This window comes from Tamandua tetradactyla, chromosome 19, assembly GCF_023851605.1.
Source record: "Tamandua tetradactyla isolate mTamTet1 chromosome 19, mTamTet1.pri, whole genome shotgun sequence".
Taxonomy (NCBI): Eukaryota; Metazoa; Chordata; class Mammalia; order Pilosa; family Myrmecophagidae; genus Tamandua; species Tamandua tetradactyla.
In genome coordinates, this window is record NC_135345.1 from 7,173,862 (window position 1) to 7,199,378 (window position 25,517).

Consider the following 25,517-nt stretch of genomic DNA (forward strand, 5'->3'; position numbering starts at 1 on the left):
TTACAGGATTCCAGTAAAGTAATCAAGACCCTCCTAGAATGGGTGGAGATATGTCTCCACCTAATCCAGCTTAACAGCCACTCTTGAGTCACATCTCCAGGGAGATGATCTAATTACAGTTTCAAACATACAGGATTGAATAGGGATTAGAAGAAATGGCTGCCTTTACAATATGGGATTAGAATTAAAACATGGCTTTTCCAGGGTACATCCATCCTTTCAAACCAGCACAAGCGGTATTGTTCTTATATCCCTAAAAGAGGAAACCGGGACCCTGAGAAGTTCAGTGTCAGCATACCCGGACTTAGTGCTCAGTGGAGTTGTGTGAACAAAATCAAATATCGAGGGCGGGCCACGGTGGCTCAGCAGGCAAGAATGCTTGCCTGCCATATGCCAGAGGACCTGGGTTCGATTCCCGGTGCCTGCCCATGTTAAAAAAAAAAAAAAAATCAAATATCGATGAGGTTCCTGGGATTTTCTAAAGGCCCCAGGGGCACATGTCTGCAGTTCCACCAGGTGGCCACCAGAGGGCAGGCACACCTACGTTAGAAGCCTTGGGACGGATTTTTTTTTTCCTGCAAAATATTTGAGGAATTCTCATTCTTATGCACTGTGCTTGGGACTCACAATATGGCGGTGATTAAAACATGGCTGGTCAGTCACTGTCTAGTACAGGTGTCGGCAGACTTTTTAAAAAAGGACCAGATAGTAAAATTTTAGGCTTTATGAGCCCAGAGGCAAAATGAGGATTTTATATTAAATACTCATTTAAAATGCAACCATTTATAAAAGTAAAAACTCTTTTAGCTCTTTATGGACTATACAAAGACGGGGTGGGGTGGATTTAGCCTGCTGGCTATATGCGCCTGGCTTTGCAGGAAGAGATCAGCAGAAAAGGTGGTATGCTTAGTAGGAGGGAGAGTGGAGGGGCAGGGGGACAGAAGAGATGATGAAAAGTCATTTTAAACTGTGGGGATGATAGCACCCACTTCTGTCCATGAGTGTCTGCCTGCAACGGGGGATGGGAATCAGGCGTCCCCCAAGCTGTCTCCTGCAACACATGTCTTCCATGGAAGAAGTCCTTGCACACTGAGTGGGATACAGTATTTAAAGATAACTCACCTTGTTACACAAGCTTGAGTATCTCATCTGTTGCTCAGTCAACAAAGCAGGGATCGGTGGCTTTTCCAGAAAGCTCTTAGGTGGGACAGCAACAAAAATCTCCTAAGGGTTTGCAAACTGGACCTTTATTTCTAAACCAGGCCATTCACAGTCCCAATAAACGTGGAGAGAAAATCCCCCTTTTAGAACAAAACGTAACAGTAAAATAAAAAGTCTGCTGGAAGAGCTCTGCAATTGCTCTTGTCTTCCCATTTAACTTCCAGTCCTCTCTGCAACCTGCAGCCCTGCCCAGCTACAGTGGTTTGGCAGGTGACTTCCTTTGCAAGCCGCAGCAGAAGTGCTTTCCAACACTGGTTGCATCTTAACAGACCCCCTTTTAGATATCTGCTCACTGCTGCATGAGATATTTGTGGTGTGGTTTCTGGGATGAGTGTCCTGGAGGCCAGCAGGCGTTTTCAGAGCACCTACGTGTAACCTGCAAGGTTGCAGATAGTTATGGGAAAAAGAAGGAAGGGCCAAGCCTGATTCCTGATTTCTGGGCCCTGAAGAGATTCCTGAATTACCAGGAAGGAAAATTATCTACCAGCGAGACAAAAGGAACAAATGACAGTCAGTACTCTAAGACATCCTTCGCAGCTTATGTTGACAAGTCCCATAATGGCAGAATGGTGTTATTTTTACAGAGAAGAAAATGAGGCCAAGAGAGAGGGTGTCCTATTCCAGAATACCCAAATTCAAGGCAGTTTTGTACCTGTAGGACCTTCCCCACAGCATTGACCATTCATTTATTCTTTCATTCATTGCTTCTTTACTGAGTGCTAGATCCTGAACTCAGTGCTGGCTTTTTAAATCACTACTTACCTGAAAGAGAACACCTAGGATTAGAATGGATGGTTGGCTTTCAAGAATTAAAAGAGAAAATACTTCTCTGTGCAGCTCTGCCCATTGCCTAGAGGTAGGGAAGTCCAGCTCTGAGTTGTACACCACCATGCACAATCATGCACACGCATGTACACATGTGCATGCACACACACAAACACACATGCAGGCATAAAATGCTTCTGGAGCATCAAACACAGTGTCGAGTTTTGTAGATTGGGAGACCCCTCTTCTGACTTCTTAGTAAAAGTCTGGGCTTTGGAAACAAACCAGTGTGGGCTTGAATCCTGCTTTCTCTCCGGGCCTCAAATTCCTCATCTGCTCACTGGGGATAAAAACACACCTGTTTTAGTTTGCTTAAGGCTGCTGGAATGCAACACACCTGAGATGGATTGTCTTTTATAAAGGGGATTTATTTGGTTACAAATTTACTAATTTGGGAAGGTTCAGAGTGACATCTGCTGTGCTTCTCTCCTGGTTTCTGGGTTCAAATGGCTTTCCTTGGGGTGGTTCTTTTCTGCATCTCCAAACATTTGGGTCTGAGCTGGGCTGTGCTGAGCTCCGGACCTCTCCTTTTAAGCCTCACTCATTGTGGGAAATGCCCCCTTAGCCTAACCGCAGATGTAATCAGCTATAGATGAATTTCACATGTTGATGATTTAAGCCCACAGCAAAAGAACAACCAGGCACCGCCACATGGCCAGGTTGACACCTGAACCTAATTATCACAACAGTCTTCTTCATTTTGTTGTGTGGTCTAAGCACAGCAATGCATGTTAAAGCACCAGGCCTGCACCTGCAGACAGTACTTGCGCAATCAAATGTTGGCTCACCTGTCTCAAAAAGGTCACATTCTACTGGGGAAGCCAGGCAAGAAACCAGGCCAGGTGGTCTGGGCTGTGAGGGAGAGTCCAGAGGAGGGAGCCAAATGGTGTGGCAGTCAGGGAAGGCTTCATGGAGGCGGTGACCCCAGGCTGGCCCCTGAAGGGCGAGTAGAAAGGAGGTCATCCCAAGCTGAGGACTCAGCCTCCACAAAGGGAGGAGGCCCAAGGCAGCCCCAGCCTTCAGGGACAGCAAGTCGAACTGCCGTGAACGGGTTTTTCCAAAACTCCCTGGCTCTCTGTGTCTTTCAGGTGCCCAGATAGATGACAATAATCCCAGGCGCACCGGCCACCGCATCGTGGCGCCCCCTGGTGGCCGCTCCAACATCACCAGCCTCGGTTGACGCCAGTGGGCGCATGAGCCGGAGTGAAGGATTCTGGGACCAGTGCCCCCTCCTCTCCCTGTCAGTGAAGTTGAAACCCACAGTTTTATTTGGTACTGATGGGCGGGAGGGGAAACTGGATGATGTTCTTTCCTTTTTTGTTTAGGAAGAAGTGGTACTAGTGTGGTGTGTTTGCTTGGAAATTGCCCCGCATTTGTGTGTTGTACCGAGTCCACTTCACAGCATGGTGTCTTCCTTCCCCTCCTGGTGAGCCATCTCGTGCTGTCCCTTCCACACCCGACTCCAGGGGCTCCTTGACTCTCAGTGGTGGTTCCTTTGCGCCCCGGTAGCTGTTCTAGGTAGTTGATGCATGTTTCTAAAGTCCGTATGCAAAGCTTTGAGTGTGTCTGGGGGAACATGTCGCCACGGACGACATGGAGATCAGACCTTCAAGGACAGTTCCAAAACTCTTAAAACCAAGCTGTCTACTCATCGCCCCCCATCCCAAGCCGGCTCTCACAGCCCCGTGGAGACTGAGTTCAGAAAGGCAGGGAAGCCTTCCTTCCGCCCGGTTGTAGAGAAACAGCCTCCTCGTCCCGCGTGGGAACCCTGGTCTCCGGGGCAGCTGTCTCGCGCCACGACGTCCTTCCTGTCTGCGTGTGTCCTTCCAGCCAGCCCTGGACTTCAGGCCGAGCCAGGTCCACACTCGGAAAGGTGCCTCCCCATCCTCGTTCCAGGCTGACCACGGTGGTGGGGGGGGCGAAGGCCGCTCCCGGGTTGCTTGAGTTCTTTTTCAAGTTTTGTACAAAGTTTTTTCCTTTGTAATCACCCCATTTTTACTTAACAACTGACTTCTCGTGGCTCTTATTTCTGAATTCAAAGCTTGTGAAAGAAGAAAAATAAACTGCCCGTTGGCAGGACTGGGGCGTTTGTGTTTATATGGCGGCATGTAGTTTGGGATTCAAAGGCTTGGCCATTCCCTGGCGGCCACCCCTGGCAGAGTGTCCCAGTGGCTTTCCCTGGAGTGGTTCCTTTCTGCATCTCCAAACATCTGAGTCTGAGCTGGGCTGTGCTGAACTCAGGACCTCTCCTTTTAAGCTTCAGTCATTATGGGAGGCGCCCCCTTAGCCGACCGCAGATGTCATCAGCTGTAGGTGAATTTCACATGCTGATGATTTAAGCCCACAGCAAAAGAACAACCAGGCACCGTCACATGGCCAGGTTGACACCTGAATCTAACAACACCCTTCTTCATTTTGTTGTGTGTGGGGGGTGCTGGGAGGGAGGGAGGAGGAGCCAATTCCCAGCTGCTGGAGTTTTGGGTCCTGGACACTGAGACTGATAGATGGGAAGAGAGGGGAGATGGGAGGGCTGGGCTGGTGTGACGTGGGTCACCGCCAGTTGAACTCACACCACTGCCGCTCATCTTCTCGCCCCTCCCTCTCTCTGCCTGGGTGTCACGTGGATCTGCGTCAGACTGGAAACCCCAGTCGCCTTAACTTCCTCTTGCTTCCCTCCCATCCCATGAAGGAGATGTCAATTCTAAGTGGTAAAAAGTCAGGCCAAGTTGCTCACCTCCACGTACTGTGGAGGTGATAATGATGATGATAATGACCCAGGTGGAAGCCGTGGGACACTTGCTGTATGCCAGGTACTCTACGAGGCTGGTACTACTCTTACCCCCCTTATACAGACGAGGAAACTGAGTCAGCGAGAGGTCCGTGACCTAAGATTGCCACAACTAGCAGAATCAGGATTTGAATCCAGAACCCAGGCAGTTTAGCTCAAAAGTCCTGCCTTCCTTGCTCCTGAAGACTAAGCTTTACTGCTGTTCGAGGCAGGAGGGCTTGGGTGGTCCTGGATGGTCCTATGCGCTTCAGGATGTCCCTTTTGCACTCCCCTGCCCCCGCTCGGCTGGGCCTCTTGGTTAAGGGGCTGAGGCCCAGTCACGGCCCTCCTGAAACATGGCTAGGAACCGAGAAGGGTCAAGAATGGATGGTAAGGTTGCTTGATGTTTGGCCTTGGCCCATTTGGGCTATTAAAGGACAAGACAGGACAGAAAACAGAGTTGGCAGCGGTAAGCTAAGCCACCCTGCCCTCCCTCCCTCCTGCCTCTCGGTTCTGCAACCCCCCACCCCAGGTTTCTCACAATGAATGCACCCACAGCTTGCTCACAGCCCCCTACAGTGGAAAAGGGGAGGGAGCAAGAAAGAAGCCCTAAACTTCAATTCCCGCCACCTGTACTTTTCCACGGCAAAAGGAGGAAGTGGGGAGGCTCGGGCTTCCACGCCTGCGGCTCTAAGGAGACCCCAAAGGAGGAAACGTATTGGCTCCCTGGCAGGGAAGGGAAGGGGGAGGTTGGAGGAAAGAGACCCCTAAAGCTCTGGCCAAGTTGACATGTGAAGCTGACCGTGACAACCACATAACTTAAAACATTAGAACTGTAAAATATTCGATTCAGTTTTTCTTGGGCATATTATTTTTTCACATATTTTACTTTAAAATATGGTAATCCATATTAATACCCAACAACTCATTCACCTAGTTTTGTTTTAGGCAATTATTTCTAAAACCACTGAAATTTTACACATCAAATGTCTGATACACTTACCCTCAATTTTAATTTTTTAGCATCACTTACGCCTACGGTTAGACTCAAATCTCCTTCTATTATACTTTTGATGGGATAACGTTGTAAGAACAAGTCTCTTGAAAAGAAATCTGTGTGTTTGTGTGTGTGCTCATTAATTTTCCTAAAATGTCTTTTACTTTTATATAGGAAAGTTATTTTCAGGGGATATTGGATTATGAATTGTATTTCCATCTTACACTGTTTAAATATATCTTTCCACTCTTTTCTGGCCTGTATCATTACTGATGGCAAGTCTCCTATAAAATTATGTTTTTCTTCTGTATGTGATATGAATTTTCCTCCGACTACCTTCATAATTGTATGCTTATCTCTGTGTCATTTAATGGTGAATCTGATCCATGTAGATTTGTTGTATGGTCGTTGATATACTTTTTGTATTTATCCTTCCCAGGGCTTGGCTGACATTTGTGGCTCTATGATCTGATGCCTTTCCTTATTTTGGAAAGGTCTTAATATTTCTTCTGGTTCATCCCCTCTGTTCTTTTTGTTGAACTCTGAACACATGTATTTTAAAATGTTTGATGTTTTCACACACACACACACACACACACACACACACATTCAAATACTACCTTTGATGAAAGGATGCTCATTGTTTTAATGAAATCTGTTAGCAGTCTTCTTTTATGGTTAGTGATTTGTGTGTCTTGGTGAAGAAATCTTTGCCTACCCCAGAGTCATGGTGACAGCTGTGGGAGTCTCTTACTGCCGCTGGGACACACGACGAGAGCCTAATGCCCTCAGATCACACAGAGTGGTCATCTGACAGTTCCGGAGGCCAGAAGGCTGAAATGGGTCTCATTGGGCTACAAGCACAGAGGAGTGCAGCCCTGCGTTCCTTCTCGAGGCTCCAGGGCAGAATCCATTTTCTTGCTTTTTCCAGCTTTTAGAGGTTTCCCACCCTCCTTGACTTGTGTCCCCTTCTCATTTTCAAAGCCAGCAATGGCCACCTGAGTCCTTCTCACATCTGCTCATGCGGACACTCCTTTCCAAGTTTCAGGGATCCTGTGATTTCACTGGGTCCGCCTGAACCATCCAGGATAGTCTTATCTCAAGAGCAGCTGATTTGGAACCTTACCTTCATCTGCAATCTTTATCCCCATTTTGCTTCCCAGGCCACTGAAAGGAGATACCATGAAATGGTTTGGCTTAAACAATAGGAATTCATCAACTTACAGTTTGAGATCAAGAAAATGTCCAGATCAAGGCATCGTCCTGAAGACCAGCTGCCCTGGCTCCTCTTCACATGGCAGGGTGCAGGCGGCATCTGTTGAGCTCTCCCTTGTCTGCTCTCGGCTTCTCGCTTCTGTGGCTTTCTTTCTCTCTGTCTTCATGCCATTTGTAAAGCACTCGTGCGGGAGGATTGAGGCCCATCCGTGACTGGGCTGGGCCACACCTTACCTGAAGTGGCCTCATCACAAGGCCCTGCTCGCAATGGGCCCACACCCGCAGGAATGGAGGAAGTTTACGGACACGTTTTTCCAGGGTGTAGACAGCCCCAAACCACCTCACCCCCTTGCCACGGGACACAGCATATTCACAGGTTCTGGGAGTTTGGATGTGGAGTTCTTGGTGGGGGCGGGAGAGGCACATCACTCTGCTCACCACAGTGGGTTTCTTTCTTTCAGAAGTTGTACTTCTCACGCTTAGGTCTGTGATCCATTTCTCACTAATCTTCGTGTATAATGGAAGGTAGGGTTCAAGGAGCTCGATAAAAATAAATGGCTTATTTGGCCCACTGACTGACTCAAAATGCCTGGGATAGGATCTAAAAGTTAGTGATTTTAATGTGTTTCCTGTCATTTTGACATGCAGCCAAATCTGTATACCACGGGTGGAAGAGAGTATTTTGCAGATCCCCCCACCCCCTTCCTTCCACCACATTATAGTGGGGTGCCTGCACTGGCCAGTGGGAACGCAGTGCGAACACTCTGTAGGGGAAGTTGGGTGTCAGTCAAATTGTGACCCACAGCACCTAATTATCCAGTCTGCCAAGTGCTGGCGAGGGACCACGGGGAGGGTAGAGGGTGCTCATCTCCCCCTCCTCACAGCGCAGCACCAGAAGCTCGTTTATTGAAAATCTCCCAGTCATCAGGTGTGTAGAACTTTCACTCAAGACAGAGAAAAAAATATGACAGAGGTGTGTCAGGCAATTCATTGATAAAAACGTTACTTTTCTAGGAATCTGTCAGGTTTCTTGAATTTTTCTGGAACATGCTGACTTCTTAGAATATGTATTTGGTTCTGATTTCCTCTCATTCTAAACATATTCCTTTTCATACCTTTCATAATTTTATCCGCTTTTTATACAGAGCTGCCCCCCACTCCAAAGTGTCAAGCCCCACAAAGTCTGGGTCTTCCCTGCTGTGTTTTAGGGGCAGACGTCTGTGCCTGGGCAGTTGTGTCTCCATTACCGCGTGTAAGTTAAACTCAGGGAGGAAAGGTTCGAGCAAGTCCTTGGTGGCCATGGAGACACTCTAGGCTTGCAATGTGGCTTTCTCAACGACAAAGTTGATGGGCTGATCAGCTGCTGTCCAGCTTCTTTGCCTCTTTTACAAGTGGTTCTGAACTTGAAAGGAAAATGAAGGTGCATATTTATCCCTGCTGCCTCCATCCGAGTGGAAAGATTTGAAGTGATGGGTGTATAAAAGGGGGCTGCTATTGTTGGGGTGGAGGTGAGGGGTTGGAGAAGGCTTTCTAAAGACCTGACTCCTGAGGTGTGAAGAATGGCTAGGAGCTAATGAGGTGAAGAGGCTGGGCTAGGGGGCATTTCAAGAAGGAACATCATGTGCAAAGGCCCTGTGGCAGGCAGTGTGTGTGTGTGTGTGGCACACCTGAAGACATGAGGTGACAGTGAGGCTGGGAGGGTGGGGCAGGAGCTGGGCCGGAGGTGGCTGGTGCCAGCCTTACAGGGGCTTTCGTGTTTTATCTTAAGAGCAATGGGATGCCCGAAGGTTGCCCATCAGATTTGAGTTTCTGAGAGTTCATTATAGATGCACTGCAGCAAGCAGCGCTAAGGAGAACATGGCAGAATAGAAGGGAAGAGCAGGAACAGTCAAGAGGCTTCTGCAGCAGCAGCCAGCTCACCAGCGTCCTTGCAGGGGGTTCAGAGGGAACAGATTAAATCTCAAGACCCCAGACTAGCTGGAAGAACCCTAGGAGAGCTTGCTGACCTCACAAAACCTGTTATTGTCATCCTAACCTCCAAGCTCAGGCCAGAGAGTAAGCTTTCATAAAAGAATTAAGTTCATGAAACCCCTTATTTTATCATTCATGATCTCTTTCTAGTGCCATCTCCTTCTATCATGGAAACAACCCACAGTGCATAATCGCAGCTGGGGGAGGTAAGCAAAAGGGAAGAGCGTGGAGGCTTGCCCTCTGGGTCCTGCTGTGACAGCTTCTCCCCTCTTGCCTTGAATGTACTGAGTTCAGGCAGCTCCAGCCCCCAGGCCTGAAGCCGTCCTCAGCCTCAGGGTGTCCCACATGCCCATATTTTTTCTTTTTCCTTATGTCCCATCAGGAAGGTCCCTTCTGGGTGCCTGGCCATGAGAGAAGTGATGAAAAGCAAAGTCAGTCCACAGGTCTTTCCTGAGATGTGTGCCCCAAACTGCCCAGCACATGTTTCGGGGGTCGAGGGCGGGTAGGGCGCTGTGGCTTATGACACATGCCCCCTGGCTAAGGAAGCTGCACGTATGACGCAAAACTAATATCCAGGAACAGCCGTGGATGCGGGGATCCGAGTTGGCGGGGGCGCGGAGGCGGGCAGGGGGGCTTCTTGATGAGAGAGACTGGGCCATCTTTAGATCCACGCCTGCGGGGAGTCTCGGGTGAACTGGTTTGCCCTGGTGCTGACCCTGCTCCAGACACAGAATCAGACCTTCCCCATGGAGGAGCCACCCGTGTCCAGAACAGCCCCATGCAAGGGGCGCCAGGGAATGAAAAGGATTTCTATGGCCGAGCGGATGCTGTATATATTGCACAAAGGAAGCCACTGCTTTCTTAAAGCGCCACCGACTCCTGGAATCCCTACTCGCGCCAGCAGGGGTCGCTGTAGGTCAACTCTGGAAACCTCGCGGTGGGGGGGGAGGTCAGGCCGCCAGCGGTGTGGCCACGTGGGTGGGTGAGTTCTGTTAAGGGGCCACCGGCTAAGAGAGTCTAGTTTAGATTTAAAAAAAATAAGAATCCAGGTCACAGAGGGTCCCAGAAATCCCCTGGATGGAGGCCTCCTGGCCGTGGTGCCTCCCATGTCCTGGGCATTCGTGGCATTAGGCGATCACATCCTGGACGCCGACTTAAATCTGGGGTTCTCGAGTGCTGGGGACAACTGGGGGGCCACGGGTGGGGGTCTCCCGGACGACCACGCACGGGACAGCCCCCACTGCAAACACTTATCCGGCCGAGAGGTCCATGGTGCTGACGTGGAGCGGCCTGGACCTAGGGCATTTTCCTCTCCAGGAGGGGCCTCTACCAGCCGCAGGTGGACAGGCCCGGCGGGGCCAGCAGTTTCCAGGAGTCCTCACCTTCCATCGGGAGGGGCGGGGGTTCACTGCCCTCCATCGCGGTGTCCTAGGGTGGGGCAGGCCTGGTGGCAGGCACATGAGGCAACCCGATGGGGATGAGGTCTCTGCAGTCGTCACCATGCATTGGGGCACCCGCAGGTCCCGGAGCGGGCACGTCTCTGCCAGGGTCCCGGGGCCCTGAGACTCAGGAATGAGCCAAAGAACGAGGGAGCCTGTCCTGATCAGAGAGCGGTGGCGGCCACTGAGCATGGGGGAGCCCGAGACGGCAGGGACAGAGGCCTCGGACCCAGGAAATGCCAGCAGGGTCTGCGAGTAGCTGGTGGAGATGCGGGAGGGCAGAGCCCCTGGGCTGCAACCGGACGACCTGGAAGGGCGGGGGGAAGGACGGAGGGCCCAGCCCGGGAGTCGGGGGGCCCATGCCTGGAAGTTGGGGGGCCCGTGCCTGGAAAGGTGGGTGTTCCCGAGGAAGGAAGGGGTTGTGAGCAATGGGGCTTGGAGCCAAATGACGAGAAACTTACAGGCCTCTCCAAGCCACTGAGGTTCCGAATTTTCCAGCTGGGCCCATCACACTTATTTATGCTTTTTAAAGTCCTGCTGTCTCTACTCCCAGAAGCCCTGAGAGGTGGGCACAGGAGCCCCCACTGCCCACTTGAGGGTCACCTGGCTGGAGACGGCGCAGCGGTCCTGAAACCCAAACTCTCAGCCCAGGATTCCAGGTCCTCCCGACTGGCCTTAAGCTACACGTTGCTTCTTTTCTTCAGCATCTTCTTTGAGTTCTCGATGTCGCTTTGGGACTGCCCCGGCCTTCGGCTGCGAGGACAGGGGATAAAGGCGGGCAGTGAGACACAAATGGGACTGTTCGTTTTCCTGTGTTGGGGGGCCATCCAAGCCCATGATTAAGGCACACAGGCTCCCACGGCTGCAGCACCCCCTTCAAATCCCAGGGCACTCTCGGGTGGCGGCCAGCCCTGGAGAAGGGGCCCCTGCCCGACCACCCAGGCTGGACTCCGGTGGGTGTGAGGTCAGCAGTATGACAGTAACAATATTACTGAAACTCCCCAGGAAATAGCGAGACTCTCTAGGAAATACCCAGGTAATACCCCAGATGAGACTCCCCAGGTAATATCCAGGCGAGTCTCCCTAGGTGAGACTCCCCAGGCATCCCCAGGTAATCGCAAGACACCAAGTCCTGGTTTACGGGTGCCAGGCCAGATTCTCACCCCTAACCCCTGGACCTGTGCACTCGTGCTCCCGAGAGAGGTGTTGGCTGTCCTGCACACAGGTGCTGGGAACAAGCTGGGCACCCTGCTGTACCTGAGCGGTCCCAAGGTATGGCTTCCGGAGGCAGGGTCCTCGTCGTTGGGGACCCCCAGGTCCCCCCTCTCCCGGGGAGGGACCTTCTTCCTTTTGGTCCTCAGGGGCTTCTCTGCAGAAGATGCATGGACCCCGGTGTCAGCTCTGATTTCAGCTGGAGCCTCCCCTCTCAGCCTCGCCTCCACCCCGCCTGACGTGCCACGAGCATGCTCTTGGCACCCCAAGCACTTGTTGCCTTCCTGCTGCTGCGTCCATTCAATTGCAAGAAAACTGAGGCCCAGGAAGGTGATGTGCCTTCCCAGGCCCACGCAGCTGGTAAGTGACAGAGCTGGGCTGTGAATTTCAGCCTGCCGGGTCCCCACCCTGCCTTCCTATTGTACCCCACTGGCTTCACGACTTATGAAGCGGGGAGAAACCGAGACAGAGGCCAAAGCTGTGGTTTTACTTCTACAGACCTCTATTTTTATGGTGCTTTCCCAGTTACAATCCCACGGTCCCTTTCTTTTCTGTCTATTGGGCATCCTGGAGTCGGGCCGGTGTCAGATCGAGAACTGCTAGGTTTTAGAGCAGCGACAAGAACTAGAACACGAACTAGAACTTGGATTCAGAACCCGAGCCCTTCGTGGGAGGTGCAGCTTATCAGAAAGCAGTAGATGCAGGGTGAGCCAGGAATAGGCCCCGTGATGGCCTGGGTCACTGCAGCTGCCACTGATGGGGAGGAGGCCTTATTATCCCCATTTTACAGATGAGAAGACAGAATGAGACCCAGCTGGGGGTGGCAGGGCCAGGACGTGAAATCAGTGATTGGCCCGAGGGTGTCCTAACTGAGCCTGGCAGTCAGAGAAGGACCCGAAGCCCAGAGAGGTTAAGCACAATGCCTAAGGCCACACAGCTCGTTAGTGGGGGTGAGGGACTCCACCCAGAGAGCCTCCTGCTGCAGCAGCACCCTCTGTGACTTACCCGATGCCCCTCTCTTATTCAAGGAGGGTTTGCTTTCTGCAAGAGGCACTCGGGCCAAAGCTGCCAGCTCTGAGATGAAGCTCTGCTCAGCTTCCTGAAGGTAGAAGGAAGAGATAAGTGGGCCCTCTTGGGGAACGAGGAGCTGAAGAGACCATATCCCCAGCTTAGAGGGTAATTCCAGAAGTTTCCAGAGAGGCTGTGAGCAGGGCCAACATTTACTAGCTCCTACGAGGCAGATGGGCAACACTCCCACTGGCCATTCACCTCCCCCCCAACCCCTTTAACAGACCAGAAGGCTGAGGGGTGGAGGCTCAGCAACCTGCTGGGCCTTGGAGGTGAGGGCAGCAGGGCCGGGATGGGACCCCCTGCCGGACCCCAGGCAGGCCCGGATCCTAGTCCAGGGTTGGCTGGGTGACACCAGATAATAGCTTAACTTCTCTGAGCCTCAGTTTCCCATCTCGTCCTTGGATGCTGGAAAATGACATTAAATCATGCACACAAAGCCTCCAGCTCGGTGCCTGTCTACAGATTCTCAATAAATAAAATGTTAACTACATTGACTGTCAATTTTGATCCTTCTTATGTTAACGAATGCCACCACTGGCAGTGACACCAGATGAAGAAGCCAAAACCCTGTTAACTTCTTACATTCTGGGCCGCTGGATTTTTTTCTAAAGGTGTCACTTTGCTTTATAGCCTCGCCTTATAAGCTCACAGTAAGGAGGTTTTTCTGTGACGGAGTATCTGCCGTGGTTGCTGAGGTCTGAGCTTCCTGCGTGTCCCAGGGCTAGTGCAAACCTAAGTTCACGACCAGCGCCACCGACACGGTGCCAGCACCCGCTGGAGAAGCCCACCCGGCGGCGAGTCACACGCAGGGAAACGCTGGCTTCCCGGTCGGCGCAGCAGCCATGGATGGACTGGGAACCCGTGCTCAGGCGCCCGGAATAGTGGGGAGGTCGATGGCCAGAGCCAGCCAGGTCTTGGGGGGCACCGGGGCGTGCAGCCCCCCAAGAAGGCCCCTTCCCCCCTCCCGCACACACACACTGTGAACACGAGGTCGGGCATCCACGTTCACAGGCCCGTTTCCAAAGCGCACACCTGCAGCTGGATCTCGAGCTGGGCTTCCAGCTGCTCCACGGCTCTGGCCTCCTGCTTCTGAGCCTCCAGGCGTGTGAGCTGGTGCACCGCGAACTGCGCCAGGAACCTTTTCTGCTGTGACAACAGCCTGGCAGAAGGAATCAGGGCGGGGTAACTGGAGGCTGTGCCTGCACCTTTCCCAGGTGCATCCCGGCTTGGGAGAATTTGTGGTAGGGAAACACCTTTGTGCCCTTGGAGCCACGCATGGGGAATGGACATCTGGGCCCCGCTTATGACAGCTACGCCCGCCGTGGGACCTGAACGAGCCCCTCCGGGGAGAGACACTGCTGCATTAACACTGAGATGTTGTGGTGGTTTGGAGCTGTATGCACCCCAGAAAAACATGTTCTTAAACTTAATCCATCCCTGTGGGTGTGGCCCTGTTGTAAGTGGGACCTTTTGATGAGGCTACTTCAGTTAAGGTGTGTCCCAGCACAAACAGGATGGGTCTTAATCTTATTACCGGAGCCCTTTAAAAGCAGAGTGAAATTCAGAGAGACAGGAAGCTACAGAGGCAAGAGCTGATGGTCAACTGAACCCAGAACAGAGAGACCAGAAGAGGTCACCTGGTGCCTTGCCATGTGACAGAGGAGCCCAGGACCAAGGTGTACAGGCAGCCAGCCAGTCTTTCAAAAGAAAGCATTGCCTTGATGCCTTAATTTGGATGTCTCAGCCTCAAAACCATGAGCTTTACTTACACCATGGCTTACACAACCCACTGCTTACACTAATTCATTGCTTACACCAATCCAATGCTTACACCAACCCATTGCATGGTATTTGCTTGAGGAGCCAAGGAAACTAGAGCAGGATTTCACAGAGCTTCACATCCATTGTTTCATTGGCCCTTCAGAGTAGCCTGGCGATGTAAGCAGGACAAAAGGAGCAGAAAAGCCACTGAAGAAGGAGAGGCTCAGGGGGCAGAGAAGCTTCTCTGAGGCCACCAGCTGCACAGTGAATGAGCAGGTGGCATCTTCTTATGAGGAAGCATTTCCCCCCCCGGGAGGACATTCTCTTAAAGGGCCCAGAGGCTGATCAGCTACCCAGCCTTACTTTAAAGTTCAGAATTCCCTTGGCCCCCTCTCCTATAAAATAGGAAGCTTGTTTCCTAGAGGCAGTGTCTGAGAAATCCTGACTATGGCAGCCCTCTTGTTCCAAGAGGCAGAGGGCTGAGCGGGGCAAACGTAGGCTCCCTGATCTGGAGAGCACTTGCCCTTCCTGTGCAGAGTGGAGCCCGGTCCTCTCCCTCTTCCATGCTCTCACATCCTTGGCTGCCCTTCCTCTGGTCCCCAGCAAACAGGAAGATGCAAACCCATCCCCCCCGGTTCCTATAATGTTCTCTGCCTTCTTCCTTTCAGTCTTTTGGGACTGGTTTTCCAAAAGTGGCTGAATTACTATACCTGAAGGCAGAAGCCACCTTAATGTTAACAGGTAGCTGCCCGTGTTGTGCTTTTGAAGGCACAACATGCCACCTTGCCTCTGCTCCTATTCTTCCTTCTGCCAATAATACCTTTCACCTCTTTTCTGTCTTGATCCAGCAAACTCCTACTCATCCTACAAGACCTGATTGTCCATCCATCCATTCACGAGCTTGTTGACTTAGTAAAGTAGTTCTGGCATGCTAGGTACTGCGTTTTTGTTTTTGTTTTTTTGTATGCTGTATGGGGGAGGTCACATTTCACTCTTTTTCCATGTGACTATCCTGTTATTGCAGCACCATTTGTTGAAAAAAAAATTTTGGGGGGGGAAGTGCATGGGCTGGGAATCAAACCTGGGTTCTCCTGCAGGCAGGCAAGAATTTTACCACTGAATTACCATTTGCACCCTCACTGTGTCGGGTTTTGAAGGTCCTGATGTGACTGGGAGACTTCCGGTCCTTGCTGTCACGGAGCTCCACTCTGAGCGGGGGGTGGCAACTGAACAATAACTAAAGCAGCTGGGGAAGCTGTACCAAGTCCCAGACCCTCCCACACCTTCCAGGAGGCCTGATCAATCTTCTGGAGCTTCTCTGACAAATTGCCCCAAACTGGGTGTCTCTCGCAGCTCTGGAAGCCACAAGCTAAAATCCAGGTGTTGGCAGGACCCTCCTCCCTCTGGGGCCCTCGGGAGGGTCCTCCTTTCCCTCTTCCAGCTTTCGGGGCTTCCTGGGCTGTGGTTGCGTCACTCCACTCCCTGCCTCGGTTTCCACCTCCTTCTCTTCTCCACATCGGGCCATCTCCTTCTGCCTCGCTCTTTCAGGACGTGCTATCGCATCTGGGGCTCACCCAAATGATCCAGGACAATCTCTTCACCTCAAGGCCCTTAACTGGAGGCATCTGCAAAGACCCTTTTTCCTAGTAAGCTCACATTCTGCTATCAGCTGCCCTTGTCATGCTTCCCTGTCACTGCCTGCCGCCTAGGCCGGATCCCCTGGATCCTCCTCCATGGCCCCATGGCCCCCTACCCTGTACTGATTTATTGTCAACCCGAGCTCTGAGCTCCTGGACGGAAGGACCTGTCCCCACACCTACTCATGTCCCAGCAAACAGTAGGTGCTTCGGAGGTGCACATCAGTGCTGCACCCATACCCCCTCAGCCTGCCCTGGAGGGGCCTGCACCTGGTGGATACTTCCTGTGCACGCCCAAAACTTCTGAGTCTGGCACCTGTGCCTGTCTTGCGGCGTTCTCTGGCCAGGGGGCCATGCCTGGCCTGCTCAGGGGCGACTGGAAAGCGGTCCACACCTCCAGGACAGACCCACAACCAGCATGGAACAGGGGTTAGTGGCTAATTGCCCTATTGTCCTCCCCCTGAGGTATAATTTCAAGCTGTGCTCTGCCCGATGGCTCAGAAGGTCCAGAGACCGAGCTCAGTGGCCCCCCAAGGGGACTCCTCCTCATTGCAAGCTTCCCTGACTCTCTTCCTGTTGTGGGGATCAAATAACGCCCCCCAAAGATCCACGCCCCCAGTCCCTGTGTCCGGTGGCTGGACTTTGCAGATATAGTTCAGGCTGCAGATTTTATGATTTGGAGATTATGCTGGGTTATCTGGGTGGGTCCAGTCTAATTATTTGAGCCTGGAAAAGCAGAGGAGCTTCTCCAGCTAGAGTCAGAGACATGGCAGGAGAGGAAGACAAAGTGATTCCAAGCTTGAGCAGGACTGATGCCCTGTCGCTGGCTCTGAGACGTGAGCCCCCACCTGCAATAACCAGACAGTGACCTCAAGGAGCTAAGTGTGGCCCGAGGCTGAGGGCCAGCAAGTAAAGGGCACCTGAGGCCTCCAAATGCCAAGCACTGGAAGCTAACAACAACTTATATATACCTGGAAGCAGAGTCTTCCCAGGGCCTCCTGGTTCTCTCTGCGGCCCAGCCGGCTGCCCCAGCTTGATTGTGGCCTTGGGAAGCCCAGAGCAGAGACCCAGCCAAGCCCACCTGGATCTCTGACCTCCAGAGCATGGAGGTAATGACTCTGCGCTGTCTTTATTGCCCAATTTGCAGCAGTGGAAAGCCCCAGCCTCTGGCTCCCTCCTCAGCCCCCTCTCCGTGCTCCCAGGCCCTCCTCTGCAGCAATCAACCTGCACCCACATTCCTCTCTTAGGGTCTGCTTTGGGGGAACCCAGAGCACGAGCGAGAGGGGAGGCAGGAGGCGCTGCATTGGGGGCTGTGGACACCACGTAAGCACTGCTGGGCACTGCTCGAGGTGCCGTGGGGAGAGCCGGGGGCAGCACCGACCCCAAAGGCCTCGAGCTGGCGCAGGGAAGCACAGGGTGAAGGAGTCGGTGGGAGGAGGCGGGGAAGGCTGGAGAGTGCAAGAGAGCAGGCTGCGGAGTGTCTGTGGTGGAGGACGCAGGGTTCCCACTCACAGAGGGGACCTTACCTCTGGTGGACTGCCTGGGAGGCCTCCTGGGCTCCACCAGCCACTGTGCACACCAGCGAAGGGTCACTCTGGTTCTGCTTTTTCTGCAGCTGGTAGTTTTCCATTCTTTCACCTAGACCATTTAACAAACAGCATCAAGGAATCTGTCTGGAAGGTCTGGGGAGGGGGATGGGAAAGAGGGAGATACACCTGCTCTCAAATAGCAGCTACAGCCCATAGAGCAGCCCTCCCATGGGAAAGGGCTGTGAGTGTGTGTGTGTGTGTCAATGCATGTGCAAGTGGCTGGCAGCAGTGTAAATGACAGTTGCTGCATCGCAGGAGGGGATCACACCTGCCTCTCTCTCTCTTTAACTGCACAACCTCCAGCTCCCTTGTCAGTGCCCAGAGAAAGGGGAGGCAGAGAGAAAAGCTTAACACTAAGAGGTCACCACAAATGGCTCAAAAATCCACGCCATGCTCTTTCCAAAGAGATTTCAATCAGTGCTACTTATCGTTGCTGCCACCTGGCACCAGTAGTTCAAAGAAGAAAGTACATGACACCTGTTGTATTACAACATAACACAACTGGATGGAAATGTTAAGAATGGAAAGTAGTTTCACACTGGGATGGTTGGGTTTTATTTTTCACTGAATTCTAAAAGATAATATTGTTCCATGTACACAGTCTTAGACCTATTCAATATCTGTACCTTTCAGCTATGATGCTATGGTGAGAAGCTATTAGAAAAGATTTTTCCTCTGTTTCACCTGCAACATATTAGATTACATTGTATGTATATGTAGGGAATTAGAGCCAGATGTTATCAATTGTTTGCTTCTGATTTTTTATAGTCATTGCAAAAGTATGCACCCTTTCTAATAAATGCATATTAGGTTGCTATCTTTATTTTGAAAAAAAAAAATCCATGCCACAATGAAATGATAAGGAAATGAGCTATCGAGTCACGAGAAAACAGAGGAACCTTGCATGCACACTGTTAAGTGAAAGAAGTCATTTTGAAAAGGCTGCAGACAGTATGATTCCAACTATATGACATTGTGGAAAAGACCCAATTACGGAGACAGTGAAAAATCAGTGGTTGTCACGGGCTGGGGCCAGGAAGGGGTGTGAGCAGGCAAAGCAGAGGGCATTTTTAGGACAGTGAACTAAAAACCACAGGACACAGAGAGTGAACCCTGATGTAATCTATGGTCTATCTTATGTAATCTTTAGTTACTGATAGTGTATAAATATTGGTTCATCAGCTATAACAAATGTATCACACTGATGCAAGATGCTACAAGTCGGAGAAACTGTGTGTGTCAGGGAAGTGGACAGGAACTCTGTGCTTCATATGCAATTTCTTTGTGAGCCCCAAACTGCTCTAAAAATAAAGTTTATAACATTTCTTTTTTAAAGGTTAAAACAATAAGAAAGCAAAAATGACTATCTAGGTGGAGTTATGGGTATGCAAATGCTGGTGATGAAATGAGCACTTTCCAAGGAGCTAAAGCATTTGTCATCTCCAGCCACAAGTGTTTCATGAAGCTTTTTCTCGGTTCAGTTGCTCAGGAAGTCTCTGCAAGTAGAAAGGCGACCTGCCCTGGATCTCCTGGGGCAGCCTGGGCTTAGAGCCTCTGCCCAGTGTCACTACTGAAAGCACGCCCTTTACTCTCCAGAGGGTCCCGGTGTGAACACAGAGGGGAATTCTCCACCCCACCCAGCAGCCTTCCCCGGGGAGCGCAGAGCGTGTAGCAGACTGCAAATCTGAACGTCCTCTGTGCCCAGGAGCCTTAGCCAGCTGGAGGCTCCCACTCGCCCAGGTGGCTGCTCTGAACCTGAGCTTTCTAGCACTCACAAGGAGGTTTTAAGCTGATGACCTCTAGGGGCATGGCGTTCTGGAACTCTTAAATTAAAAAGAGTTTCCTGAATAAAGCAAAAGGAGCTTGCATGGTGGGTAAATTACATTGTTTCGATGCAGAGGCTATTACTATGAAATCCACTCTTTAAAGGTGGGGGTGTCAGGGAAGTAGGAAATAAGAGCTAAGAGGACAAAGCCAGGGTGAGTCAAACCCTAATCCCACAGATGGGGAAACTGAGGCCTAGAGAGTAGAGTTGACAAGCTCCGGTTCTGGAATGTTGTGCAGTGGCCAGCGATTACGTCTCTCCTGCCGAACAAGCCTGACCTAAGGGAACAGCAGTACAGAGATTCTGTACTTTCTGGCATATTTCTGGGCATGTGCAAAATCCAAGCAACTGTTTGTACAGGGCATCATTTGAATGTAGGCCTCGGATTTCCCTGGAAGAGGGGAAGATACAGGTGGCAGCTGAGCTCAGGTAAGAGGAACTCAACCATGAGATGTCCATTCCGTGAGATGGCTGCCCCAGGACCCGCTGCCCATCTGTTCTCTTAGGGAGCGACCCCAGCTCAGAATCTCAAACAGCCCAGGCAGAGCCGTTCAGAGAGGAGAATCCCACCCTGCCCTGCATCTCCTGGATGTCGGGAAGGATGTGATAAGAAAAAGCCTGCAAGAAACTGTCTTCTGTATATATTATTTGTATAGTATTGCTGAAATTGATCCATTCCTTCACTTGGGGTGGACCCTTTTACAAGAGTCCGTGGGAGAAAATTCTCTTGGTCTCAGGAACTGTTCCTGGGCCACCGGGAAGGCTGTAACTAAGTAAGTAAGTTCTTATCTCCTTGGCCACTGGGAAACTTGGAGCCAAAGTCATGTCACCTCTCAGTGGGGGCCTGGTGACCTGTGCCCTGGGGCAACGACCTTTCATTGACTCCATCACATTCTCCTGTCTTTATGTCCCTTTGTCCTGACTCACCTACTTCAAAAAATCCTATTGTATTGAATGTAGATATTTCTTTACATTGTGCCCTAAAAGTCCTTTCTGGGATGAAGCATGGGATAAATAAAAAAAAATTAGCCCCCCAAAATGAAATCTGCAAAACCTGACATCTTGTTCTGTCCCAGCCTCCGAGCAGTGTTTGGCTGGCCTCTCCCGGGGCTTCCCCGCGGACACACCGTACCCTGCAGGGACTTCAGCCGCTGCAGTCTTCTCTCCTCGTGCTCCTGCATGGCCCTCCCGATTTGCTGGTCATAGGCCTGCACGAGCCGACTGGCACTGGTGCTGGTCACGTAGACACTCTCCACGGCTGCCTCCAGCAGTGCTCTCTGCAGAGACAAGGCAGGGGACCAGTGAGCCATCAGGGAAGTCACAGGCGCCACCCCCCCGGAGGACTCGGCCCCCCGTCCACCTCTTACAAGCTTGACTTGCTCAGGGAGAGAGCACATGGGAGGTTTAAACCACTCCTGATCATCTCATTTCTCCTGGCCAGGCATGGTCTAAGGGTGGGTAAATGACTATTCTAGTTTGCTAGCTGCCGGAATGCAATATACCAGAAACGGAACGGCTTTTAAAAAGAAGAATTTAATAAGTTGCTAGTTTATAGTTCTAAGGCCGAGAAAATGTCCCAGTTAAAACAAGTCTATAGAAATGTCCAATCAGGGGCATCCATCTAGGGAAAGATACCTTGGTTCAAGAAGGCCGAAGATGTTCAGGGTTTCTCTCTCAAGTGAGAAGACACATGGCGAACACAGTCACAGTTTCTCTCTCAGCTGGAAGGGCACATGGCAAGCATGGCGTCATCTGCTAGCTTTCCCTCCTGGCTTCCTGCTTCATGAAGCTCCCTGGGAGGCGTTTTCCTTCTTCATCTTCAAAGGTCACTGGCTCGTGGACTCTCTGCTTTGTGGTGCTGCAGCATCTCTGCTCTCTCCGAATCTCCTTCATTCTCCAAAATGTTTCCTCTTTTACAGGACTCCAGAAACTTATCAAGACCCACCCAAACGAGTGGAGACATGTCATTACCTAAATCAGTTTAACAACCACTCTGGTTTAAATCATATCTCCAGGGAGATGATCTAATTACAATTTCAAACATAAAATACTGAATAGGGATTAGAAGAAATGGCTGCCTTTACAAAATGGGATTAGAATTAAAACATGGCTTTTCTAAGATACATACATCATTTCAAACCAGCACACTGACCCAGTCTGGCCTATAAAATGCAATGTCAGGAGGAAGTCAACTGGGGAGGCCTTTCCTTTCAGAACACACAGGTGAAGCTTCAGCAGGGGAAAGTCTTTGCTTCTTCCCTCTTCCTGCCTGGAATGCAGACATGATATCTGGAGGTTCGGTGGCCATTTTGAGATAATGAGGCAGGTGACTCAGAAATGATGTGTCGAAAAGAAAGAGCCTGGGTCCTTGGTTGCGTTACTAAGCCACTGCACCGACTTCCACATTTCTTATTATGTGGGATAACTACCTACTTATTTGAGCCATTTTAATAGGGCTTTCTATTGCTCGCAGCTATATGTATTGCTAATGAATACAACTTCAGACCCAAAGCAGAAAAGAACGGAAATGCTCCCTGCCCCTCATTAGAGATGTGCCAGTTGTGTACTGGCTGAGTTATATCTTTTATGTGACATGATGATGGGCACAAGTCAGAAAAGCCCAGCTCCAGAGTCCCTGTGTCAATAAACATTTATGGAGCGCCTACAAGGTTTTAGGCAAGAGAAAAATACCCAATTATCAAATGGTTTTGTTGTGAGGACTCTGCTGTTGTGTTTATTCTCCCGGCACCCTCTGAGGAATACACCCTGACCGGCAGGCCTGGAACTCAGGCTGAGGAGAAGCGGTTGCCCAGCCCGGGTGATGGTGAAGAGCTTCGGCCCGACCTCCTCATCCCCATGGAGGGGCTCTGACTCTGCCACGGACGCAGGGCCCCAGCCCTGCACTTCCACGTTCAGGAGTTTCCACTGAGGGCTGATGGCCTTGCTTCGAATTTCACTGAGAGCCTGGAAGCAAGGGGACAGGGGGGCCCTCTTCCTTCCCCCACCAGGTCAGCAAACCCATCCATGTTATTTCCTTTCAGTCTGTCCATCTGCCTTGCTGGCCCAGGGGGAGGTGCCCTTGCTCTCCATCCCAAACCCCTTCCTTCTCCCGGGCCTCAGTCCAGACCACCCGTCACTCCCCTCTCCAGTTTGCTCTCTTAGTGTACTGTCCCCATGTACAAGCACTTTGCTTTTTCAACTTTGGTTTCTAAGTTCTCCTTTGATCCTCCTTTGGGTGCTGCCTACTCCTCAGCAACCCCTTAGCCAAACTCGTCTACAATGAGCATGCTCCTTAGTTTATCACCGGTCTCTTCCATGAGATCCATCCATTGGATTCAAGCTCCTTGAAGGCAGAGACACTGTTCACGGGGCTCATTCTCTTTCCTCAGCACCTTTAACCAGGCCTGAGGCCAAGAAGCTCAATAAGTACAGGTCAAATAAATGAAGATGCTTCTAGAAACTGAGAACAATGTACTTTCTCTTAATTGTGGAACCCACTGAGGGTTCCATGGAGGACAAAGTATGCCATGCATATAGTTTATTCCATTTTCACCTGACAAGCATGTATTAGGTAAGAGTTGAAAAATTTTAGGGACAAGGGGTATTAAGGGTTAAAATGTGCTCCTTCTAAAAACATTATGTTGAAGTCCCTAATCCCCAGTGCCTTGGGATGTGACTTCTTTGGAAATAGGGCCACTGCAGAGGGAAATAGCTAAGATGAGGTCATACTGGAGGGGGAGTGGGTGGGCTTCATCCAATACCACTGGTGTCCTTATGAGAAGAGACGCAGAGGCAGAGTCACAGAGGAGGAGGCCCTGTGAAGTCAGGGGCAGAGATTAGGGTGCAGCAGCCACAGGCCAAGGAACCCCCAGGTTTGCCGGCAAGCACCAGAGCTACAAGAGGCACAAGAGGCCTCTTCCCTACTGGATCCAGACGGGGCACGAACCTGCCCACACCTGGATTTGGTGGCTTCCAGCACTGTGAGAGGACACACTTGTGGTCTGGCAAGGGGCCCAGTTAGTGTGACAGCAGCCAGGGGAAGCTAAGGCAGGAGAGATTCTCCCAATCACATGAGCAGAGACCAGCTGTAGCGTTTGGGTGGTGGCAGTGGACGTGAGATGTTTAGAACCAGAAAGGGGGCAGGGCCTGGCCTCTCAGCTGAGAAGATGAGCAGAGCAGCTGCTTACCGAAGTAAAAGACACCTGAAAGGGTGGCTGGGTGAGCCTCGGCCCGTCCTGCCCCACATGGGCCAGCAGCCACGGACAAGTGTTCTGCAGCAATGCCCACCAAGGGGGTGTCTCACCTCTCACTGCAGCTGGGGGTGGGGGTAGGGCAGCGCAGAGGAGCAGAGCCTGTGCTAGGGGAAGAGGGGAAGTCCCCAGCCCCTGCCCCAACCCTGCCCTCCCTAGCTGGGAAGCTGTGAACACATCCTCTGCTCAATTATGAACCTCAGTTTTTCTCATCTGTAAAATGGGAAGATGCATGGCCTTAACATGTGTGATGGTCAATTTTATGTGTCCATGTGGCTTGGCTGTGGCACCCAGTTGTCTGATCCAATTTTAGGCTAGACGTGGCAGTGAAGGGATTCTGTAGATGTGATGAGCATCTGTAGTTAGCTGACTTTAAGTAAAGGAGAGGACCCTCCATAACATGGGAGGGCTTCTTCCAACAGTTGAAAACTGAGGTTTCGCCGAGAAGAAGTCCTGCTTCAAGGTTGTAACATCAACTCTTGCTGGAATGTTCCACCTGGAATGTCTGCCCTACAGATTGTGGACTTGAGCCAAAATTGCACGAGTCAATTCCTCAAGATAAATAGATCCCTTTGCACGCACACACGTGTGCACATACACACCCATGTCCTTGGTTCTGTTTCTCTGGAGTGTCCTGATTGATGACAGTCCAGAGGAGAGGGTCCAGTGAGCTGAGGCTGAGACTCAGAAGTGCGAGACTAAAGTTGTGTATTATTTTCTATTGTCACTTTCTGTTGCTGTTATTATTTTCACCATTATTGTAAATAGAAGGAGTGAACCCTTGCCTGCTCAAGTCACACTACTTTTGGCTGCCATTCTCTGTAGGGTCAGCTCTGCCAAATTCAGTGTCTGAAAGGAGGTGGCCAGCGTCAGGGAGAATGCAGGGACGTGGGTTTGAATCCTGGTTCTGCTCCGACCAGCTACGGGACCCTGGAGCCATCTACATCCCTCTCAGAGCGGCTCTGCCTGAGTCACGTTGGCATGAAAATGCCTCCCTTCTGGAACTGCTGTAGACACCACGTAGGTTGAGAATGCACCCAAGGCAGTGCCCGGCATGCAACTGACAGAAAGCCTGTGGCCTGCCCAACAGACCTGCACGACTGCATGAGGGAGGCCAGCCCATCTCACAGATGAGGAAACTGAGGCTCGGAGAAGGGATGCTGTGCTAGTGTGGCCCAACAGACCTGCACGACTGCATGAGGGAGGCCAGCCCATCTCACAGATGAGGAAACTGAGGCTCGGAGAAGGGATGCTGTGCTAGTGTGACCCAACAGACCTGCACGACTGCATGAGGGAGGCCAGCCCATCTCACAGATGAGGAAACTGAGGCTCGGAGAAGGGATGCTGTGCTAGTTTGAAAGTGTTATGTACCCCAGAAAAGCCGTTTTCTTTCAGTCCTGATCCAACCTCGTGTGGTCAGACCTATTGTTTAAGGTGGAAACCTTTAATTACATTGTTTCCATGGTGACTGACCCACTCAATTGTGGGTGTGACCTTTTAATTAGATGGAGATGTGGCTCTGCCCTTTCAATGTGGGTCTTCATTGGTTTACTGGAGTCCTTTAAGAGGAGACATGCTGGAGAAAGCTCAGAAGCAACACAGATGCAGACTTTTGGAGATGCCTGGGGTGCCGACCGAGAGCGCGGACACCTAGACATGGATGTGGAGATGCAGAGCCCAGCAGACGTCACCAGGTGCCTTCCCATGAGATGCTAAGCAAACCAGAACCCAGAGTTG

General features: G+C 51.3%; 2 protein-coding genes across 3 annotated transcripts in view; one reads left to right on the forward strand and one right to left on the reverse strand.

Annotated features, from left to right (window-relative positions):
* The window catches only part of CRMP1 (collapsin response mediator protein 1), an 80,251-nt gene extending 76,126 nt beyond the window's left edge, over positions 1-4,125 (forward strand). Inside the window, exons 14-15 of one of the 2 annotated variants that reach the window (XR_013165699.1) lie at positions 3,135-3,286; positions 3,372-4,125. Coding sequence is in view for 1 of the 2 variants with exons in the window: in XM_077136364.1 (XP_076992479.1) it covers positions 3,135-3,226 (92 nt within the window). In the remaining variant the exon portion in view is untranslated. Of the gene's footprint in view, positions 1-3,134 lie in introns of both variants that reach the window. The other variant, XM_077136364.1, reaches the window with a different exon arrangement.
* Positions 490-25,517, reverse strand: part of EVC (EvC ciliary complex subunit 1) — a 109,626-nt gene continuing 84,598 nt past the window's right edge. Inside the window, exons 16-21 of the mRNA XM_077136363.1 lie at positions 20,663-20,807; positions 17,643-17,754; positions 13,751-13,877; positions 12,653-12,746; positions 11,693-11,804; positions 490-11,188 (exon numbers count right to left, since the gene is read on the reverse strand). Of these exons, the coding sequence (XP_076992478.1) occupies positions 11,116-11,188; positions 11,693-11,804; positions 12,653-12,746; positions 13,751-13,877; positions 17,643-17,754; positions 20,663-20,807 (663 nt within the window). The 3' untranslated portion in view covers positions 490-11,115. The remainder of the gene's footprint in view (positions 11,189-11,692; positions 11,805-12,652; positions 12,747-13,750; positions 13,878-17,642; positions 17,755-20,662; positions 20,808-25,517) is intronic.